The sequence below is a fragment of the Conger conger genome, chromosome 9 (genome assembly GCF_963514075.1).
Source record: "Conger conger chromosome 9, fConCon1.1, whole genome shotgun sequence".
In the NCBI taxonomy this organism is placed as follows: Eukaryota; Metazoa; Chordata; class Actinopteri; order Anguilliformes; family Congridae; genus Conger; species Conger conger.
Window position 1 is genome coordinate 8,790,942 of NC_083768.1, and position 21,449 is coordinate 8,812,390.

Consider the following 21,449-nt stretch of genomic DNA (forward strand, 5'->3'; position numbering starts at 1 on the left):
GGGGTCTGAGTGTGGAAAGGGTCTGAGTGTGGAAAGGGTTTCCCATGGAAAGGGTCTTGTGTGGAAAGGGTTTCCCATGGAAAGGGTCTTGTGTGGAAAGGGTTTCCCGTGGAAAGGGTTTGAGTGTGGAAAGGGTCTGAGTGTGGAAAGGGTTTGAGTGTGGAAAGGGTCTGAGTGTGGAAAGGGTTTGAGTGTGGAAAGGGTCTGAGTGTGGGAAGGGTTTCCCGTGGAAAGGGTTTCGGGTGGAATTCACTCCAGGCCGAAGGTGCTGGTCTCCTCCACGGCGATCAGGAGTTTCTCGTACAGCATGGTGTAGGAGGGGTAGGGCGGCAGGTCCAGCCGGTTGAAGCAGGTGTGCGCCCTGAAATGGACACAATGTACAAAACTCTAAACTTGAGCAATGTTTTTCCCGATGTTTTATAAGTGCCCCACGCCTAAAACCTAACAATCTTGGCATGGAAGTCTGGGCAGGAACCTCTGAAAGAGGCTCTTGGAATGTATGATGACAGAACACAGCACAGAAATGTACATAAATATTACATTTATTTGAACTCATGCCCAGTACTCGACTGGTAATCTTGGTTTCAGCTGGTCTTATTCATTTTTATGTACTGTATTGGCATACTATATCCTGGCTATTATACTGATGATTAATGATGATATGATGGTCACAGTAGCTGAATTTTTATACTTTTTATGTATACTGTGATGCCTTTCATATGGATTGTGGCAATATGTTAACTTTTGGTGTTTATTTCTTTATTACTGTGAAACATAGGCATTTCACCACTGTGTATAGTAATTATGATGTCCAATTGAAGACTCACTGTACTGTAGCAGACCTGGGTCAAATAGTTAATTGTTTTGGATTTAAATACTTTTCTCCACTTTACTGAGCTTATCTGGTATATTGGAACCTACATATGAAATACGAACCCTGTCTTCTGGTCCTCTTGGTTGGCTCAATTGCACCAGGCAAGATGAACCGAGCAGAGAATTTGAATCTAAAACAGTGATGTATTTGACCCAGGTCTGCACTGTAGTGATAGGTGACCCAGTAGAGCCCCGGTCACTAGCACTGTCCCACTAGCACCGTCCCATACCTTACACTCCACCTTTATATAAACCTGTCTTACAGGCACTGACTGCAATTAGGAATATCACACACGTTTCACTAACATGGTGGAATCAGGACACAAGAGTGTTTACCAAATAAACACCTCGACTCCAAATGTTCAGTTCAGGTCCAAAAAGGTTTACGGTTGACTCCTATTTTGTTGCATCATTAGCAGACATGAGCGTCGAGTTTAAACTATCAACCGACATACGACCTAAACCATTAATCAAATACATACCATTAGCAGACCAACGTCTGCAAGTTGACAGTTGCCGACTAACCGGTCACGAACGTTTGGCGGTGATTACATCGTTTATTCTCAAGATGGAAATTGCGCCGTTAAGGCTAATCGCACTTCAGCAATGAGCTGGAAACTCATTTCCTTTTCTCTCCCGGCGAGGGCAGCGGGGATGTGATCGCGGTTCCTCCCGGTCGGATCGCGCCGTGCCCCCACGGTCGACCGGAGCAGCGGTCCGCGTTCAAAGACGGCTCTGGCTGCCCGATGCTTTCTCTTGGCAGGAGCTCAGAGCAAACAGCAGCTGGAAGACAGCCAGGCTGGCAGCTTTCCTGCACTCAATCTTCCCAGCTCTCCAGCTGCACGTCCGGCTGCCAGACGCAGCCGAGGTGGCGTGATGGGGAAGTGCCCTTTGACCCCTGACAGCTCTACGGCACCCTTGGTAGCAATCAGGTTTTGAGAACATGCGTTGGAGTATGCTGATAGGTGACCCATGTCATCTTACACGGGCTGTACATAATGCAGCCTCATCAATTCCTCAACAAGCCCTCCTCTGTCAAGAGTCCAGGGCCAGGTGCAGAAATGGACTATACAGTCCTTTAAGGGCCCAAATTCAGGTTTCAAAAGTGTCTTTGTCTTTTTGAAAGTTAAATTATTCAGAGGGTGCGAATAGTGTTTTCAGTGCGATAGTTTCTGCAGCGATTCCCAGATGCGGGAACCGCCACCTTCCCGCTAGATTATCGTCCCCGGTTACTGCGTGTTTACAGACACCAGAATCCTAGAGCCGGTTCTGCAAGGGTTTAGACTGGAGAGCACTTATTCCCGGTTCTGTGATGGTCTAATATGGAGAGCATCTCTTCCCAGTTGTGCAAGGATCTAACCAGGAGAGCACTTATTCCCGGTTCTGCGAAGATCTAACCTGGAGAGCACTTATTCCCGGTTCTGCGAAGATCTAACCTGGAGAGCAGTCCTTCTCGGTTCTGCGAGGGTCTAACCTGGAGAGCAGTCCTTCCCGGTTCTGCAATGGTCTAACCTGGAGAGCATCTCTTCCCGGTTCTGCAAGGGTCTAAACCGGAGAACTGACTTTGTCTTTCTTCTCATTTTCCTAAATGGCCCAGTTGGGAACATGGGAACATTTGAAGGCCAGACCCTAAATAAATCTCCTCCATCAATTCAGGAGGCTACTAGCTAGCCTGCCCGTGCCCATTGTATGAATGCCTGCAGCCAGTGATTTTTCTTTACAAATTACAGACAGGGGGCAGGGACCATTAAATCCGGCCCTGGTTTTCGTTTCTCCCGGGAAATTAACTGGACAATCAGTGCTACTGATTGGCCACACTGTCTTCACACCTGACTCCCAGATAGGGTGGACATTAAAATGACATAGGATATCCCATAATGCATCTTGATAGTTTCTCTCTCGCACCAAAATGAGAACGAAAACAACCGAAACTGAAAGAACTGAATCCAAGTGAATGTTTTGTTAATGCCTAGCAGTTATTCTTTCACTGAAGGCAGGGTGGGACGTCTAAAGAACGTGTTTTCCTGCTGAATTCCGGCTCTTTTCCCGCCGCCAGGGAAGTCTCGCAACCGCTAGCGGTAAACACCGTCGTGCGTGAGAGAGCGAGGAAATGTGGGTTAAATAAACCCGGCACGCCACGGAAGAACACAAACATTATTAGAGGCACGCTGGTATTTGACCAGCCGTGGGAAAGAGAACGGGGGCCACGGCAGTGTGCTTAGCTGGGGTTTAAACCCCACAGACTCTCCGAATCTGTGAAAGAAGGATTAGCTGTACCAGTTCGGTGGTCCACGGGGTTTAACCGCGAGGTTTAACTTCAGCTAATCGTGCTACAACTGACCCTTAATGTCCTTTCTGTCTGAAAACTGACCAGCTCACGGTGGGATCAGACATGAGCGTGTACAGCGCTTTACTGTAAATATTACGGGTGTAATGACACATTGATCGGAAGTGAACGCATTGATTCGAAGGGCAACAATCCAGTTCAATCAATGCAGTGTGCAAAAATTGAGCTGTAGTGTTATGAATCATAGCAAAATGCTTGTTTAAATGTCCATAATCTTATGGCGGTTGGTTCTCTAGCAACACTGCCGACATCACTGTTTCCACCACAACCCTGTCTTTCTGCAGCGATGTCCGCAGGTTTCTGCACTCTCAATCTCATGTAGGTTGTTGTGTGTGTCAATGAGGATTGTGTCAGCTGTATCATATACACTCACCGAGCGCTTTATTATGAACATTTTTACTTTACTACACCGACTTATTCATGCGATTATCTAATCAGCCAATTGTGTGGCAGCAGTGCAGTGCACACAATCATGTAGATACGGGTCAGGAGCTTCAGTTAATGTTGACATCAACCATCAGAATGGGGAAAAAAATGTGATCTCAGTGACCATGACCGTGGAATGATTGTTGGTGGCAGACAGGGTGGTTTGAGTATCTCAGAAACTGCTGATCTCCTGGGACTTTCACACACTTTAGTCTCTAGAGTTTGCAAAGAATGGTACAAAAAAAAGGTGAGCAGCAGTTCTGTGAGCAGGAACGCCTTGTTGATGAGAGACGTCAGAGGAGAAGGGCCAGACTGGTCAAAGCTGACAGGAAGGTGACAGTAACGCAAATAACCACACATTACAACAGTGGTATGCAGAAGAGCATCTCTGAAATCACAACGCATCATTACTCTAAGTGGATAGGCTACGGCAGTAGAAGTCTAAAAAAGAAGTCTAAGAAATACCTAATAAAGTGCTCACTGAGTGTAAATTCATTGTATCTTACAGATATCAAAATCATATCGACAGGTTTGTTTAAATAATCGCTCTTCAGTAGATTTCTCTTACTGCTCTGCTCAAAGCGTGTTTACATTTCGTGCAGCGTAAGATACACGGCGTCCCGGGGAAAGCGGCCCTAATGCACACAGTTATATAAGAGCCACATGCTATACAGTCATGGCTGTGAGGTTTACGATGGCTGAAAAAAGCAGAAACGCATCGCTGCAGACCCAAGCCTGGAACTAATCACTTAGAAGAGCATACAGAATTGAGAACTACGGTATTCACACACATATTAAGTTATGTAAGTACATGCATTTTTGAAACATTTTTGTAAGTTGTTTGGCTTAAAAATAAACCCCAAGCAGGCCAATGATAAAGGATAACTGTAGTTAGGCTGTGTGCTCAAACGGAAATGAACTGGCAGCTTCTGCAAAAAAGTGCTCACCTCCCTGTAATATGTGTTCCGCAAGCTCCATAGACACATAATGGAGGGAGCAACCCCTGAATAAGTGAACTTGATTTTAACTGTCATAAAGCCTGCCAATTGCTTATGAAGTCAAAAAACAACAAACATACACTGTGTTTGTGTGTGTATGCATGTGTCTGTATGTGTGTGTATGTGAGTGTGGGTGTGTGTGTGAGAGAGCATGTGTGTGTGTATGCATGTATCTGTATGTGTGCGTATGCAGGAGTGTGGGTGTGTGTGTGTGAGAGAGTGTGTGTATGCGAGTGTGGGTGTGTGTGTGTGAGAGAGTGTGTGTATGTGAGTGTGTGTGTGTGTGTGTATGAGCATGTGTGGGTGTGTATACCTAGGCAAAGAGGTAATCTTGCCCCACTGTGTGAGCGTGTGTGTGTGTTGGTGAGTGAGTGTAGGTGTGTGTGTGTAGGCACACGCGTGTGTGTGTGAGTCTATACCTGGGTAAAGAGGTGATCTTGCCCCACTGTGTGAGTGTGAGTGTGTGTGTGTGTGTGTGTACCTGGGTAAGGAGGTGATGTGTACCTGGGTAAGGAGGTGATGTGTACCTGGGTAAGGTGGTGATGTGTACCTGGGTAAGGAGGTGATGTGTACCTGGGTAAGGAGGTGATCTGTACCTGGGTAAGGAGGTGATGTGTACCTGGGTAAGGAGGTGATCTGTACCTGGGTAAAGAGGTGATCTGTACCTGGGTAAAGAGGTGATCTGTACCTGGGTAAGGAGGTGATCTGTACCTGGGTAAAGAGGTGATCTTGCCCCACTGTGTGAGTGTAGGTGTGTGAGTGTGTGTGTGAGTGCGTGTTTAGGTGTGTGTAGGTGTGTATGGGTAAGGAGGTGATCTGTACCTGGGTAAGGAGGTGATGTGTACCTGGGTAAGGAGGTGATGTGTACCTGGGTAAGGAGGTGATCTGTACCTGGGTAAGGAGGTGATGTGTACCTGGGTAAGGAGGTGATCTGTACCTGGGTAAGGAGGTGATGTGTACCTGGGTAAGGAGGTGATGTGTACCTGGGTAAGGAGGTGATGTGTACCTGGGTAAGGAGGTGATCTGTACTGGGTAAGGAGGTGATGTGTACCTGGGTAAGGAGGTGATGTGTACCTGGGTAAGGAGGTGATGTGTACCTGGGTAAGGAGGTGATCTTGCCCCACTTCTCGATGCAGAAGCGGCGCAGGCCGTTGCTCCCGCGCAGGGCGGAGAAGCCCTCGTACGGCACGCTGGACGTGCCCGTCACAAACTGCAGCAGCCGCAGCCTCTGCTCGTTATTGAAGCGCTCCACCGCCCCCCAGAACCAGCGGATCACCATGTGCCCGTCGTGGTAGCCTGCAGGACACAGGGGCACAGGGCAGGGGGAGGACACCGTGAACACAGGGCGGGGAGAGGACACCGTGAACACAGGGCAGGGGGAGGACACCGCCAGCACAGGGCAGGGGGAGGACACCGTGAGCACAGGGCAGGGGTGTTGTGTGCAGCGATAACAGATGCAAGAGTCACTAACGCCAACAAATAAATCTCAGCTAATATTTTTTACATGATATGTTTGTACTTATGACTCAACATCTACATTTTCTTCATTGTGTTTTTTTGCTAAGACAAAATTATCTTACAATGAAGTAAGACAGTGTTTGTCCTTTCAAGATTGCCAATGGGAAAAGAACAATAGCTTAAAGCTAATATTTAATACTTGAGAGAAAAAAGTCTGATTACAAGACTCAGACACTTGTTGAGACAGCAGACAGTGTCGCAGGGCACTGCTAGCTTATCCTTTTGCCGTAATTACTTTTATCCAGACCAATTTACACACAAAATATTTTTTGCACACAAGTTATCAATCAACATTACATTACCTTACTGTCATTCAGACCGGGGTAAATTACGGAATTGTTTTGAATTAAAATACTACTTTATGCTTTTCCTGGGCTTGTATTGCAACCTATGACATACTCTCAAAAAGTGTAAACCCTGTATTCTGCTCCTCTTAGTGGCCTCAATTACACCAGGCAAGATCAATCGAGCACAGAAACATATTTAAATCCAAAACAATTACGTAATTCACCCAATTCCACTGTCATTTAGCATTCAGCTCATCCAGTGCAACTGTCAAACACACAGCATTATTTGCAGCCTGTATTGAGTAACAGGGGGTTTTTAGGCGACTTGGGGGCACGTCACGGTTAATGTGTACATGAACTGGCAGAACAGCATGAACCGGAGCAGTAAGCCCCCTCGGATTCGCTGAAATGTAAGGACTGTTTTTTACCCAGCTGCCTCCCGTGCGGCCAGGGACCGCCCGTTTAATGCCCGATTACACGCCCGCGTGCGATTCGGTGCCAGGGATAATTTCCAGATCTCCCTGTTCCCCCGGCTTCCCGAAAGCTTGACCCCGGGGAGGATACACTGCCCTGACCCAGCAGATAATTTGGTGGGTTACAGCAGGTAATTATGCGCTGAGCCGTAATGGAGACCAGCGCAGGGCTTTTCCGCCCACACGGAGCTTTCCTCAAGTGCCTAATGATTTACAGTGACCTCTGACCTTCCCTGGATCACCGCGTCTGCCCGAGCAAACCAGCTGCCGGAATGAAGAAAGACAAGCAGACATCTTCCCAGGTGGACCCATAAATCTTACACTGCCCAACCCAGTTCCTGGAGATCTCCCGTCCGGTGGGTTTGCACTCCAACCTTAACAAAGCACACCTCATTCAACAGCTAGAGATCTCCGTCAGCTGCTAATTAGTAGAATCAGGAGTGCCGAAATTTTAAATGAAAACCTTCATTCACATTAACATTAACATTAATGGTAATGGCATTTGGCTGACGCTCTTATCCAGAGCGACGTACAGTTGATTAGACTAAGCATGAGACAATCCTCCTCTGGAGCAATGCAGGGTTAAGGGCCTTGCTCAAGGGCCCAACGGCTGGGCGGATCTGACTGTGGCTACACGGGGATTAGAACCACCGACCTTGTGTGTCCCAGTCATTTACCTTAACCACTACGCTACAGGCCGCCCTTCAGGACGGTAGATCTCCAGGAACTGGGTTGGGCAGCCCTGCTCTGCTCTAACTACTGAACGAGGTGTGCTCTGTACTAAGTGTGACTCCTCAGTACCGACACATTCTCCCCCCCAGCTGTACTAAGTGAGTGTACCCACCCCCTCTGTACTCGGTGTTGTTCCTCCAGTCGTTCAGGTCGATCTCTGCAGTTCCGGCGATGACCAGCTCCAGCTCCCTGGCGTCGAACACCGAGACCAGGCGAGAGTCCACCACCTGCCACGACCCAGGGGAAGGAGTCAGAGGAGTTCACTCGTATTTACAGAGAAGTACGAGTCAGTACAAAGATGTATTTGTTTTCTACTCTTGTTGTAGAATGCCCATAATGATTGAATGTACATGTACTCTGCACTGTTATAGCTAAGTCAATGCAGTAGGTCTTTGGTCATCAACCTGATTACCGAAGTGAGATCCGTCAATCACAACTAACCTTTCCCTGCTGTTACCGAGGGATGCTACACAGTGTAGCACGTACGCACTTAGGCTTATATTTTTTGGGGTGGTCATGTCAACTTGTTAAAAAGGAAGGCATTTCATTTGTTGAGGAGATCTCTATGGGGAACGGACCAATGCCTAGGTCCTCCTTATCCCTCAGTTGTGTGAGGTATGGTCAAATTATTATCATCATGGTTATTATTATTATTGAAGTCTGACTTTATTCAAGTACTTTTGTTTGGCTGATGTAGCCATAGCCTTATATATACATTTTTTTCTATTATTTTCCTTTATTTCCTTTTTGTAATTTTTCTGCAGTTCTTGCATTTTGGATGCCTCAACACCTGGTGGTGGAAAAATAAATTCCAAGAAAACGTCATACCTGCCTCACTGCTATCTTTTGTGCCAACCTAAAAGACCCTCGACACTCTACTATTTAACAGTAGTAAATGCAGGAGGGCGTAGTCAGACGTGGTATAAGTGCAGGAGGGCGTAGTCAGATGTGGTATAAGTACAGGAGGGCGTAGTCAGACGCTCTGTACCTCATAGAAGCCGCGGACCAGCGCCTCCGTCTGCTGCACCACCCCTCGCTCCACCCTCCACTTCACCATGCGATCGATGTACTCCTTCTTGTTCTTCTCCGTCACCTGGACGTTGGCCCCGCCCGACTTCAGCTCCCTCTCCGTCACCTGCCACAGGAAGTGACATCAGAGGCTGAACAGACCAAGAGAAGCGCTTCCCTTATCTTTACATTGAAACGTAATTGCATTATTGTAGTTCAGTTAGATGTGATTTGCTGGCTCCTTGTATATATGAATGAAGTTGAAGGTTGAAGTCATGAAATCCGAAAGTCAACACAGCAACCAGACTTGGGTCAAATAGGTAAATGGATTAGATTCAAATTATTTTATACGCTTTACCAAAGTACTGAGCCTACCGGTGTATCGGAAAGTGTATTTTCTCAAAAAGTACACACCCTGCCTTCTGGACCTCTTTATTGTCTCAACTGCACCAGGCAAGGTCAGTTGAACACAGAAAAGTATTACAATCCAAAATAATTATGCATTTGACCCAGGACATCAGAAGCTCCTTCTCCCAGGGCAACCATCCTGGTTAAATAAAGGATAAAGAAAAGGAACCATACAGAAGATGGAGAGAACAAAACACAGAAGCTGACAAAGATGGCCTCTTGGACCGGTCATCAGTGGCAGTGTTGACTTTCGTGGCGAAGCCGGGGGCGAGGCAGGGCCGCACCTGACCGAAGACCTCCTCGTTGACGGTGAAGGTGAGGTCCAGGATGTCGGTGATGTCGTTGTCCTTCACCCACTGGAGACTCTGGTGGAACTCCTCGTCCAGGTACTCCAGGTCACTCAGGTCGGTCGCTCTGCAAGGCAAGGCACGCTGGCTTCAGCCGAGTGCTGCAAGGCACTGCGGGGTTCAGCCGAGTTCTGCAAGGCACTGCAGGGTTCAGCCGAGTGCTGCAAGGCACTGCAGGGTTCAGCCGAGTGCTGCAAGGCACTGTGGGGGTTTCACTCTTAAAGGGGTGAGAGCGCGCGGGTGTGTGATTAGAACTCAACTCGACTGATTAGTTCTGAGCTGAACGTTCTACCGCTGAGGTCACAATCACCACTTGTAACTGTGCAGAGTGTTCTAGAACACCTTGGAACTTGGGAATTTTTTTAAAACATTCCAAAACACCCAGTTTTAAAAAGGTGTTATACGTCACCAGTTTCAGTGTAAAAGTCGTATCCGAGAGTGGAAACATTTCACACATACACAGTATCTCTCCCTGGAGCTGGACATTAACGGTCGATGGGTTGGGAGAGAGGTGAGTTTTTCACTCACAGTCGTAAGAGGGCCTTGTAGAAGGGCCGGGTGAAGAAGGCGTCCAGAAGGTACTGGTGGATCAGCGCCAGGCCCAGGATGCGTCCACTGAACCGGAACCTGGAGACGGGACACCCAGCGGAGTCATTTTACTGCCCCTGCACGCTGCAAACCCCCTAACCCCCCACACCCCCATGCATTTATCTACTTATTCAGGCATTACCCAGGGTGAATTACAGAAAAAATAAGAATAAAAACAAGGTACAGAACTGAATTTTCATTAAGCATTTAAATTGTTTTGGAGTTATGGGGTAAGCGTAAACTATACGTACACTCAGCCAGCCCTGGTACTGAATACACTGAATAACGAACAACTCATGAAAGGTGTGTGTTCTTAGCTGAACATTCCAATGCTGATGTAACAATCGCTACTGGCAACTGATAGCAAGAGTTCTAGAATGCAATGAATGTTCTTAGAATTTTGAAAAAACACATTCTAAAAAAGTGGCTAAACAGATCAGTTTATTATTTTCAACAGAAATCACTTTTTACAGCCACAGATAATTCCCAAGAGCTTTATCCCCTTATGGTGTAAGATCGCAAACATGAGATTAGAATGTTCTTCTAGGAGAGGAGAGGAGAGAGGAGAGGAGAGAGGAGTTAGGGTACGGGTGGATAGGAGAGGAGGGGAGAGAGTAGAGAGAGGAGAGGAGAGGAGAGAGGAGGAGAGAGAGGGGAGAACAGGACGCACCATTCCAGATGGTTCTCCACGAAGGCGGACATGGGGCTGATCTGGACGGTGTAGGTGTCGTTGGCCGAGTACTCGAACAGGCCGTAGTACGGGTTAAACAGCTCCTGTGACAGCAGGAAGAAGAACTCCCGCGACGGCCCGCTGTAGTCCAGCCTGCAGGACAGAGAGAGAGAGAGGAGAGTCACACACCAAAACCACCAAAACCACCTTCAGCAGAACCAGGGCCCGCTATAGTCCAGCCTGCAGGACAGAGAGGGGAGAGTGACACACCCAAAACACCAAAACCACCAAAACCACCTTCAGCAGAACCAGGGCCGACTGTAGTCCAGCCTGCAGGACAGAGAGGGGAGAGTGACACACCAAAAACACCTTCAGCACATCCAGGGCCACTGTGCTAAACTGTCGAGCCGTTCCATTCTTTCTGAGAGAGTTTTGACTACGCCATATGTCAGTGGTTCCCAAACCTGACCAGCTGCACCAGAGACCCAACACATGAAATACCTAGATCTCAGGTCCCAGGGGAGAGGTCCCTATGGAGAGGTCCCGGGGGAGAGGTCCCTATGGAGAGGTCCCGGGGGAGAGGTTTGAGAACCACTGGGACAGACTGTGACTCTAGTGTTGCCTGGTGCTGGTAGAGGACCCTACCCTTCCTCTCCGATGAAGGTGATGTAGAGCTTGTTTCTCTGCAGCTCTTTCCGCGAGTAGGCCATGGTCTGGTTGAAGGTCCCTTCCAGGAGGTGCTCCCTGCTGATGATTAACCTGCAATCACAGCAGCACAGTCACAGCCAATCAGAGCAGGAGGGGGGCGGAGCCATGTGACACCCAAGAGCAACTTACAACTCATTTCATATGAATCTTTTTCCCCTTTTCCTAATTTAATTTACATATCCATTTATTACAATATGAACAATATTTACCCCCTTCTAAGGGTCTAAGATCACATTTTATGGGATGTTCTAGTACAACCATGGCTGGCTGGCAACTGAAAGAGTTCAAGAACACTGACTGAGAATTTAGAAAGAAAAAAATAAATAAACTACTCTTCAAAAGGGTTAAACTCTTTGGGACAGTCATAGCATTTGTGGTGAGCATTAAAAAAAACAGTTCATTACCCATGTTGTTCTCACATGAAATACAGTTTTAATAAAACATTGAATGGCTCCCTTCCTTATATAAATATTTAATGCTTTGTGTGGTTGACATGAAGTGCGTTTAAAAGAAATACGGTATTGATAAATATTGCAGAAATGGGGTTAAAGATTCTACATTTAGCTTACACACTGGAAAGGCTGTAAAAGGGAATTTACTTCAGACATTGAAAATTCTGTCATTTTAAAAGTGGCCTTTTATGTTGCACTTGGTTTAAATGCAGTGCAGAAAATATAATGTTTAAGCTCTATGTTCAGACCCTGTTAAAATGGTTACAAACAATCAGCCAGCCAGTGAACACTTTCACAGTGTTTTTTTGCTTTTGGGCACTTTCTGCCCCATATAACTGATCTAGGATCAGCTATCAAAACCATAATCACTGACACACGAGTTATGTGACAAAGCCTTTAGTGGGTCCAGGGTCAGAGCCAAGAGGCAGGAACCAGCCACACTGAGTGTGTAACAGCTGGAACCTGCACCCTGCTACTGTTGTGTTGCATGCTTCTCTCCTGCGGTGCATACTTCCCTGCTGTGGTGCATACTGCACTCCCGTAGTGCATACTTCCCTCTTGTAGGGTATATTTCCCTGCTGTCATGCATACTTCCCTCCTGTGGTGCATACTTCCCTCCTGTCATGTACACTTACCCTCTGTGGTGTATACTTCCTTTATGTGGTGTATACTATCCTCCTGAGGTGCATACTACCCTCTTGGCATGCATACTTCCCTCCTGTGATGCATACTTCTCTCTTGTGGTGCATACTTCCCTCCTGTCATGTACACTTACCTTCTGTGGTGGGTATTTTCCTCCTGTGGTGGGTACTTTCCTCCTGTGGTGTATACTTCCCTCCTGTGATGAATACGTCCCTCTTGCAGTTTAAACGTCCTTCCTATGATGCATACTTCCCTCTAGTCATGCACACTTCCCTCCTGTGAAGTATACTTACTTGATTTTGCCTGGGCCCTGCCCGTAGCCCTTGGCCTCCAGCTTCCTGTAGAAGTTGCGCAGTTTGGCCTCAAAGTCTCTACGATAGGGGGCGGGCGCTCTGGCCCTCTGTAGACCTGTAAATAACACACACACAGCCATAATGTTTACAGGGCAAACCTGTAAACAACACACACACAGTCCTAATGTTTATAGGACAGACCTGTAAACAACACACACAACCCTAATGTTTACAGGGCAGACCTGTAAACAACACACACACATAGCCATAATGTTTACAGGGCAGACCTGTAAACAACACACACACACACAGCCCTAATGCTCATATGACCTAACACAGGGCAAACCAGTTTATAGTTCAGTGACAGAGCATCACTGTGACCAGCTTTTTTTGACCTGTGTCAACGTCCTCCGATTTCAGTCTGGCTTTCAAAGTGACCTCCAGGGTTCGTCCACGAGGAAACATCCCGTCCGCACGGCCGTATGGCGTCCTTCACCCCCTCCCTCCCCCCCCCCCCCACAGACACCCACCTGGGGAGTTTTGGGGCGACGTTCCGGGCGAGCAGCGGGGTGAGAAGGCGAATCCGGGGTGAAAGGACTGCGTGGGGACGTAGGACATGATCTCCTCCTCAAACAGGCTGCGGGGACGACCACAGATATCCACATCTCATCAGGAAAAGCACACAATCGCTGATCATGCACACAGCCATCACCCCTGTTATACCACTGAGACATTTACATTTACATTTTAGTCATTTGGCAGACGCTTTTAATCCAAAGCGACTTACAAGTGCATAGGTTCTACCACAAGTCAAAGCATCACATCCAGAACTAAGAAAATACACCTGGACTGCTGTTCTAAACATATAGTCGTCATCATAAGTGCAATTTTTTTTTTTTTTTGGGGGGGGTTAGACAGGGATAGGGGTATCAGAAGGGGGGGGGGGGTAAATCAGGAGGGAGGACTAAGGTAGAGTTTGAAGAGGTGTGTTTTGAGTCTGCGTCGAAATAGGGGGAGGGATTCTGCTGTCCTGACAGTGGTAGGCAAGTCATTCCACCACTGAGGAACCAGAACGGAAAACAGGCGTGAACGTGCAGCTCGACCGCCAGGTGCCCGTAGAGAGGGAACCGTAAGGCGACCAGAGCTGGCAGACCGGAGTGGTCTAGCTGGGGAGTAGGGAGTGATCAGGGATTGTATGTAATGTGGGGCAGTCCCCTTAGCAGCCTGAAATGCCAACACTAGGGCCTTGAATCGGATGCGTGCGGCAATAGGAAGCCAGTGGAGGCCAATGAGAAGCGGGGTGACATGAGCCGACCTGGGCTGACTGGTGATCAAGCGGGCTGCAGCATTCTGGACCAGCTGGAGGGGCTTGATGGCGCACGCTGGGAGACCGGCTAGGAGGGAGTTGCAGTAATCCAGGCGGGAAATGACGAGCGCCTGGACTAGGAGCTGGGTGGCTTTCTCCGTCAGGAGATGACGGATGCGGCGTATATTATACAGAAAGAACCTGCAGGTTCTGGCAGTGGAGGATACTTGTGGAGCCAGGGAGAGGCAGTTATCAAGAGTCACCCCAAGATTCTTTGCCGTACGGGAGGAGCAAACTACAAAGTCCTCCACAGTCAGTGAGAGGTCGATTGACGGAGAGGACTTAGCAGGGATGTAGAGAAGCTCAGTTTTGGCAAGGTTGAGCTTCAGGTGATGGGAAGTCATCCACGCAGAGATATCAGCCAAGCAGGCAGAGATCTGTGTGGTGATTTGGGTGTCAGGGGGGAAGGAAATGAAGAGTTGGGTGTCATCAGCGTAGGAGTGATAAGAGAAGCCGTGGGAAGAGATAACAGAACCAAGGGACATGGTGTATAGCGAGAAGAGGAGAGGCCCAAGAACCGTAGGGGTTGAGGGTCAGAGAGTGCGCCCCTCCAAGTCACCTGGTAGGAGCGACCAGAGAGGTAGGAGGAAAACCAAGCGAGTGCAGAACCTGTGACACCCATCCCAGACAGCGATGAGAGCAGAATCTCATGCTTGACTGTATCAAAGGCGGCCGACAGGTTGAGGAAGATGAGGACAGAGGAGAGGGATTTTGCTTTAGCAGAGTGGAGTGCCTCAGTGACCGCGAGCAGGGCGGTCTCAGTGGAGTGGCCACTCTTGAAGCCAGACTGGTTGGGGTCATGGAGATTGTTCTGGAGAAGATAAGTGGACAGTTGGGAGCAGACTGCCCGTTCCAGAGTTTTAGCGAGAAAGGGAAGAAGAGAGACAGGCCGGGCAGAGGGGTCAAGAGTAGGTTTTTTGAGCAGGGGAGTGACTCTGGCCCTCTTCAGGGAAGAGGGCATGGTGCCGGAAGAGAGGGAGGTGTTGATTAGAGAGGAGAGAAAAGGGAGAATGTCCTCAGATATAGATTGTAGGAGGGGAGAGGGGATGGGGTCAAGAGGACAGGTGGTCGGGCGGTGGGAAGTAAGGAGTTTCAGTGTGTCGGCGTCAGAGAGGGGAGAAAAGGAGGTTAGGGAGTTGGGGAGGGTAGGAGGGTCAGCAGGGGTGGAGGGTTGGGAGAAGGAATTGCGAATAGCATCGACCTTCTTTTCAAAGAAGGAGACAAAGTCATCAGGTGTGAGTGATGAGGGGGGTGGGGGGGGAGGGGGGGCCAGAAGAGAGGAGAAAGTTGAAAACAGTTTGCGGGGATTAGAGGCGGCCGCGTTAATTTTCGAGTGAAAGAAGGAAGATTTAGCTAGAGAGACAGAGGAATGGAAAGATGATAAGAGGGCATGGAAGGAAGCCATATCACTGGGGAGACAGGACCTTTTCCATTTTCTCTCCGCCGCCCGCAGTTCGGTTCGGACAGCTCGTAGAGCATCAGAAAGCCAAGGACTGGGGGGGGAGGCCCGAGCTAGTTTGGTGGTGAGGGGACACAGAGAGTCAAAGGAAGATGAGAGGGAGGACATGAGAGTTGTAGCAGCATCATCGGGAGACAGTCGAGAGAAAGACTCCGCGGATGGTAGGGAGGAGAGAATTGTAGATGAGAGGGTGGAGGAAGACAGGTGGCGTAGGTTCCGTCGACAGGTGACAGTGGATGGTGGGAGAGATGGATGGGTGTTAGAGGAGAGTGGAAGAGAGAAAGATATGAAGGAGTGGTCAGATATATGGAGTGGTGTTACAGAGAGGTTGGTTGTTGTGCAGCTCCTTGTGAAGATGAGGTCAAGAAGGTTGCCTGCTTTGTGGGTGGGAGGGGAAAGAGTGGTAAGGGTAAGGTCAAAAGAAGGTCAAAAGAAGAGAGGAGGGAGAGAAAGGTAGACTGGGTGGACTCTGAGTTGAGGTTGAAGTCACCCAGGAGGATCAGGGGGGTGTCATTGACAGGTGAGGAGCTGAGGAGGATGTCCATCTCATCCAAAAAGTTTCCCAGAGGACCCGGGGGGCGATAAACAACAATAACAAACAGTTTGCACGGCAGAGTAACAGAAACCGCATGAAATTCAAAAGAGGAGAAGGAGAGGGATGAGGAGAAGACACTAGATCTCCATGAGGATGAGATTAGGAGACCTGTGCCACCTCCTCTGCCAGAGGATCTGGGTGTGTGGGAAAAAGAGAAGGCAGAGGAAAGGGCAGCCGGGGTGGCCGTGTTCTCAGGCGAGAGCCACGTTTCAGTTAAAGCAAGAAAGTCAAGGTTCAGGTGGGAGGCATAGGCAGATATGAAGTCTGCTTTCTGGACGGCGGACTGGCAGTTCCAGAGGCCACCAGCCACACAGAGATCAATACCAGGGGATCTGGGAGGGAAGATGAGGTTAGAGATATTCTGCCCATGTTGGCGGGAGGCGAACCTCCTACCTGACTGGGACCTGGGGAGAGGAGAGAGGACAGGGATGGGAAGGAAACACATGGAGGGAACTAGGGAGGACAAGAGGAATACTACACAGTGGAATGAGGGCAGGCAGCAAAAACAAAATCAAACATCAGGCTCTCAGACAGCCTGGATGGACACCTGTAGATAGACACCCTCGACTTCGTACGCCGAGGCAAGCTGCCGCACACCGCTGCCGCTGGTGCGCTACACAACTGCTTAAATAACACTGACACCGAATACAGAAAATGCAACCAACCCACTGCAGAACAATAATGCACACTGAAGTGAGTTCAGGTGTGCCAGTACTAATAGCCTGAGCAGGGTGCAAAGTATTGGCTCCTCCTACAACAAAAGCTGTGGCCTGCCAGCCAGTAAAACAATAGCCTAACTTAATAGCCTAGCTTACCTGAGAGAAACAAACACCTAACCCAGTTTCACTGAATCTAAATAAACACCACTTGTAATAGCTAACAAACAAACAAACAAGTACACAACAGAACACTAAAATGACAACTAAACTGAATTTAGAATCAGCAAGCAAACAAATAATACTTAACTAATCCAGGAGAAAATGCAACCAACCCACTGCAGGGACAGGGACATTCTTCAGCCCTTTAAGCCTTTAAGGTATGAGGACACAGATATGACATCAGAATGCTCTTAACCGAACACTCTAGTGCTGATGTCACAATCACTGCTGGTAATTGAAAGCAACGGAGTTCTAGAACACTGAAAAAAAAGAAAAAAAAAAAAAAAACATTCCAGAACGCCTGCTCTTCAAAGGGTTAAAAGCCGTGCACTGCTGTTGAGAGTGGCATGAATCAAATCTCCGACTGCCACACAATGGTGGGCAGAGATTTGTTTTCTGTGATCTGTCTGAAAAGCATCAGCAGCACACGATGAGTGTTCTCTGCAGGTCCTCAATGGAGGTGTGTGCGAGAGAGCAGCATAGTGGGCTAGTTTATAACCGCCTTCGATAAAAGACACACTCAAAGCACTGAACAACAGTAAAGACTGATTTGCTGCAATGTGCTGAAAATAAAGTCCTTTCTGTCGCAGCTGCTCAGCAAAAACAGCTATACAGTAAAATGTTGAGTGTTAAATCAACTCTTACAAGGTAAGATACTGTACATGCGTACTCTGTTAGAGTTGAATTACAGTAGCACTGGACATTTTCCTGAGTATTTTCACAGATAGCAAACAGGGGAGCCTCATCACAACTCTAATAGAGTACATATGAGTCCAACAGGGACCATACACTATGTACGCTGTCAGAGTTAATTTAACAGTGGACATTTTACTGTGATCAGAGACCAGCGGGCTAGCAGTTGTCGGTGAGCTGTGCACAGACGCACTCAGACATCTGGAAATAAGCCGGGCTGGGCCTTTTTTAAACTCGTACCTTAACAATATGACCAGGTCAGCGTCGCATGACAGCTTCTCCACGCCGTGAGCTCCTTCTGTCCTGATGTAATGCACCTTCTCCCTACAGGTCAAAGGTCACAGGTCACAGGGCAGTCCAGGTCAGAGGTCACCAGGCAGTGCAGTGTAAGCCGGGATGTGTGTAAACAGGGATGAGCGTAAACAGGGATGTGCGTAAACAGGGATGAGCGTAAACAGGGACGTGTGTAAACAGGGATGTGTGTACACAGGGATGTGCGTAAACAGGGATGTGTGTAAACAGGGATGTGTGTAAACAGGGATGAGCGTAAACAGGGATGTGCGTAAACAGGGATGAGCGTAAACAGGGACGTGTGTAAACAGGGATGTGTGTACACAGGCATGTGCGTAAACAGGGATGTGTGTAAACAGGGATGTACATAAACAGTGTAAACAGGGAAGTGTATAAACAGGGACGTGCGTAAACAGGGACGTGCGTAAACAGGGACGTGCGTAAACAGCGTAAACAGGGAAGTGCGTAAACGGGGAAGTGCGTAAACGGGGAAGTGTGTAAACAGGGAAGTGCGTAAACAGGTAAGTGCGTAAACAGGGAAGTGCGTAGACAGCGTAAACAGGGACGTGCGTAAACAGGGAAGTGCGTAAACGGGGAAGTGTGTAAACAGGGAAGTGTGTAAACAGGGATGTGCGTAAACGGGGATGTGCGTAAACAGGGACGTGCGTAAATAGGGAAGTGCGTAAACGGGGAAGTGTGTAAACAGGGAAGTGCGTAAACAGGTAAGTGTGTAAACAGGGAAGTGCGTAAACAGGGAAGTGCGTGCGCACCGCAGCGGGTGGTTCCTGCACAGGCTGGGCTGCCGCTCCTGGAGCATCTCAAAGACGCTGGGCTGCCGCAGGAACGCCACGATCTTATCGTTATACGCTGCACATGGAAACATGGAGACAAACAGGCAAACAGCGCTCAGTCACAGGCTGCCACGTGGGTCTCATATGAATATGTTCAGACGGCCATTTCCCCTGTGAAAACGAAGGCCATCTGTAGAACTTTAAACTGAATATACTGCATATGCTACTCAATACAAAATATTTATATCACTTTTTTTTTATTGTATGACATAAATTGATTTTAACAACATAATCTGCAATTTATTGTAAGCACAAAATTGTATATGAAAGCGACAATAATATATTGTGATGAATGAAAATGTTGGGGTTTTGGGGTAACTCACTGAGGGGGACGGGTTCTGGCTGGTGCTGGTTCCGCACAGCGGCGACCAGGCTGTTCCCGGGACGGGTCAGGAGAGAGGCGCCTCGACTCCGGGACACCTCTGAGGCCTGTCAATCAAAGAGTGATCAGACTGTGACCTCTGACAGCTGTCAATCAAAGAGTGATCAGTCAGACTGTGACCTCTGATGGCTGTCAATCAAAGGGTGATCAGAGTCAGACAGAGACCTCCGACAGTAACTCAAATAAACACGCATTACAACAGTGGTCTGCAGAAGAGCATCTCTGAACGCACACAGCGAACTCTGAAGTGGATCAGCTACAGAAACAGAAGACCAATGAATCTTCTTAAATAGGTTCTGCCCGTGGGTCAGGTGACTGCGCAGACGCAGACGCGCACCTCTCCTGCACTGTAGCTGCGCAGACGCTGCAGGTGCTGCCTGTGGGTCAGGTGGTTGGGCAGACGGCCGTTCTGCAGCGGGATCCTGGGGTCGATGAAGGTGGTCGCGCGGCAGTTGTGGTCTACAAAGAAGGACTGGAACAGAAAAAAAAAAACAGACAACCTTTAACCCTGAAAGGTGTGAGGTCACACATATGTGACAGAACGTTCTTGAATGTGGTTGAACTGAACATTCTAATGCTGATGTCACAATCCCTGGTAATTGACAGCAGTGGAGTTCTAGAATGGGTGGGGGAAAAAAAAGCATTCCAAAAACCTACTCTTCATAACGGATCAAAAGATCAATCAATGGTAAGTCCTGTCTCCATTTAATAATGGCTCAAATTTGCGCCTGATTATGAGCACACCAGTGTCAGTGTGAGAGTGTTAATATCAGCGTGAGAGTGTTAATATCAGCGTGAGAGTGTTAATATGAGCGTGAGAGTGTTAATACCAGCGTGAGAGTGTTAATATCAGCGTGAGAGTGTTAATATCAGCGTGTGAGTGTTAATATCAGTGTGAGAGTGTTAATATCAGTGTGAGAGTGCGAATATGAGTTTGTCTCGCGGCTGTTCGGCGTCCCACCTTCCCCTGCGGGTCGGTCTTGACCTCCCAGCCCCGCGGGAGCTCCAGCTGTGTGTCGGCGAACTTGTTGAGGAAGGCCACCAGGTCGCGGTTGTGCTGGTAGCGCTCGAAGTTGCGGGCGTCGCGGCGGATCTTCAGGATCATGTGCTTCAGACACGTGCTGTTCGTGAACATCCGGTACGCCCCCTGGAGGAGAGGGCAGCACAGGCACACAGGGGAACACAGAGGTTAGTGACCGTCACAGGCACACAGGGGAACACAGGGGTTAATGACCGTCACAGGCACACAGGGGAACACAAGGGGTTAATGACCGTCACAGGCACACAGGGGAACACAGGGGTTAATGATTGTTAACGTCCCTGCCCAACCGCTGCAGTTAGGCTGTCCCTGAATGTGAGTACACTCAGTGAGCAGGTTAGGTTGTCCCTGCAGGTCACTACACTCAGTCAGCAGGTTAGGTTGTCCCTGCAGGTCACTACACTCAGTCAGCAGGTTAGGTTGTCCCTGCAGGTCACTACACTCAGTGAGCAGGTTAGGTTGTCCCTGCAGGTCACTACACTCAGTCAGCAGGTTAGGTTGTCTCTGTATGTGACTGCACTCAGTGAGCAGGTTAGGTTGTCTCTGTATGTGACTGCATTCAGTCAGCAGGTTAGGTTGTCTCTGTATGTGAGGGCACTCAGTCAGCAGGTTAGGTTGTCTCTGTATGTGACTACATTCAGTCAGCACGTTAGGTTGTCTCTGTATGTGACTACACTCAGTCAGCAGGTTAGGTTGTCTCTGTATGTGACTACACTCAGTCAGCAGGTTAGGTTGTCTCTGTATGTGACTGCACTCAGTCAGCAGGTTAGGTTGTCCCTGCGTGGGGCAGTACTCACGTAGTTGGCGTGGAGGATGGTGAAGAACTCTGGGTTGGTGATGAACTTGACCGCGGGGGACTGCAGCTGCTGGGCGGCCTTCTGACTGCTCGCTTCCCTCCGCACCTCTAAACACGACCACACACAGGAAACAGCACCGTCACCATGGAAACACGACCACACACAGGGGACAGCACCGTCACCATGGAAACACGACCACACACAGGAAACAGCACCGTCACCATGGAAACACGTCCACACAGGGGACAGCACTGTCACCATGGAAACACGACCACACACAGGAAACAGCACCGTCACCATGGAAACACGACCACACACAGGAAACAGC

General features: G+C 48.6%; 1 protein-coding gene across 1 annotated transcript in view; it reads right to left on the reverse strand.

Annotated features, from left to right (window-relative positions):
• Positions 1-233: 233 nt before the first annotated feature.
• Positions 234-21,449, reverse strand: part of hecw1b (HECT, C2 and WW domain containing E3 ubiquitin protein ligase 1b) — a 74,106-nt gene continuing 52,890 nt past the window's right edge. Inside the window, exons 13-28 of the mRNA XM_061254470.1 lie at positions 21,122-21,228; positions 20,247-20,432; positions 19,623-19,757; positions 19,227-19,332; positions 18,823-18,919; positions 18,002-18,085; positions 13,301-13,407; positions 12,771-12,885; positions 11,321-11,434; positions 10,676-10,828; positions 9,946-10,044; positions 9,355-9,484; positions 8,643-8,789; positions 7,767-7,881; positions 5,742-5,940; positions 234-361 (exon numbers count right to left, since the gene is read on the reverse strand). Of these exons, the coding sequence (XP_061110454.1) occupies positions 250-361; positions 5,742-5,940; positions 7,767-7,881; positions 8,643-8,789; positions 9,355-9,484; positions 9,946-10,044; positions 10,676-10,828; positions 11,321-11,434; positions 12,771-12,885; positions 13,301-13,407; positions 18,002-18,085; positions 18,823-18,919; positions 19,227-19,332; positions 19,623-19,757; positions 20,247-20,432; positions 21,122-21,228 (2,006 nt within the window). The 3' untranslated portion in view covers positions 234-249. The remainder of the gene's footprint in view (positions 362-5,741; positions 5,941-7,766; positions 7,882-8,642; positions 8,790-9,354; positions 9,485-9,945; positions 10,045-10,675; positions 10,829-11,320; positions 11,435-12,770; positions 12,886-13,300; positions 13,408-18,001; positions 18,086-18,822; positions 18,920-19,226; positions 19,333-19,622; positions 19,758-20,246; positions 20,433-21,121; positions 21,229-21,449) is intronic.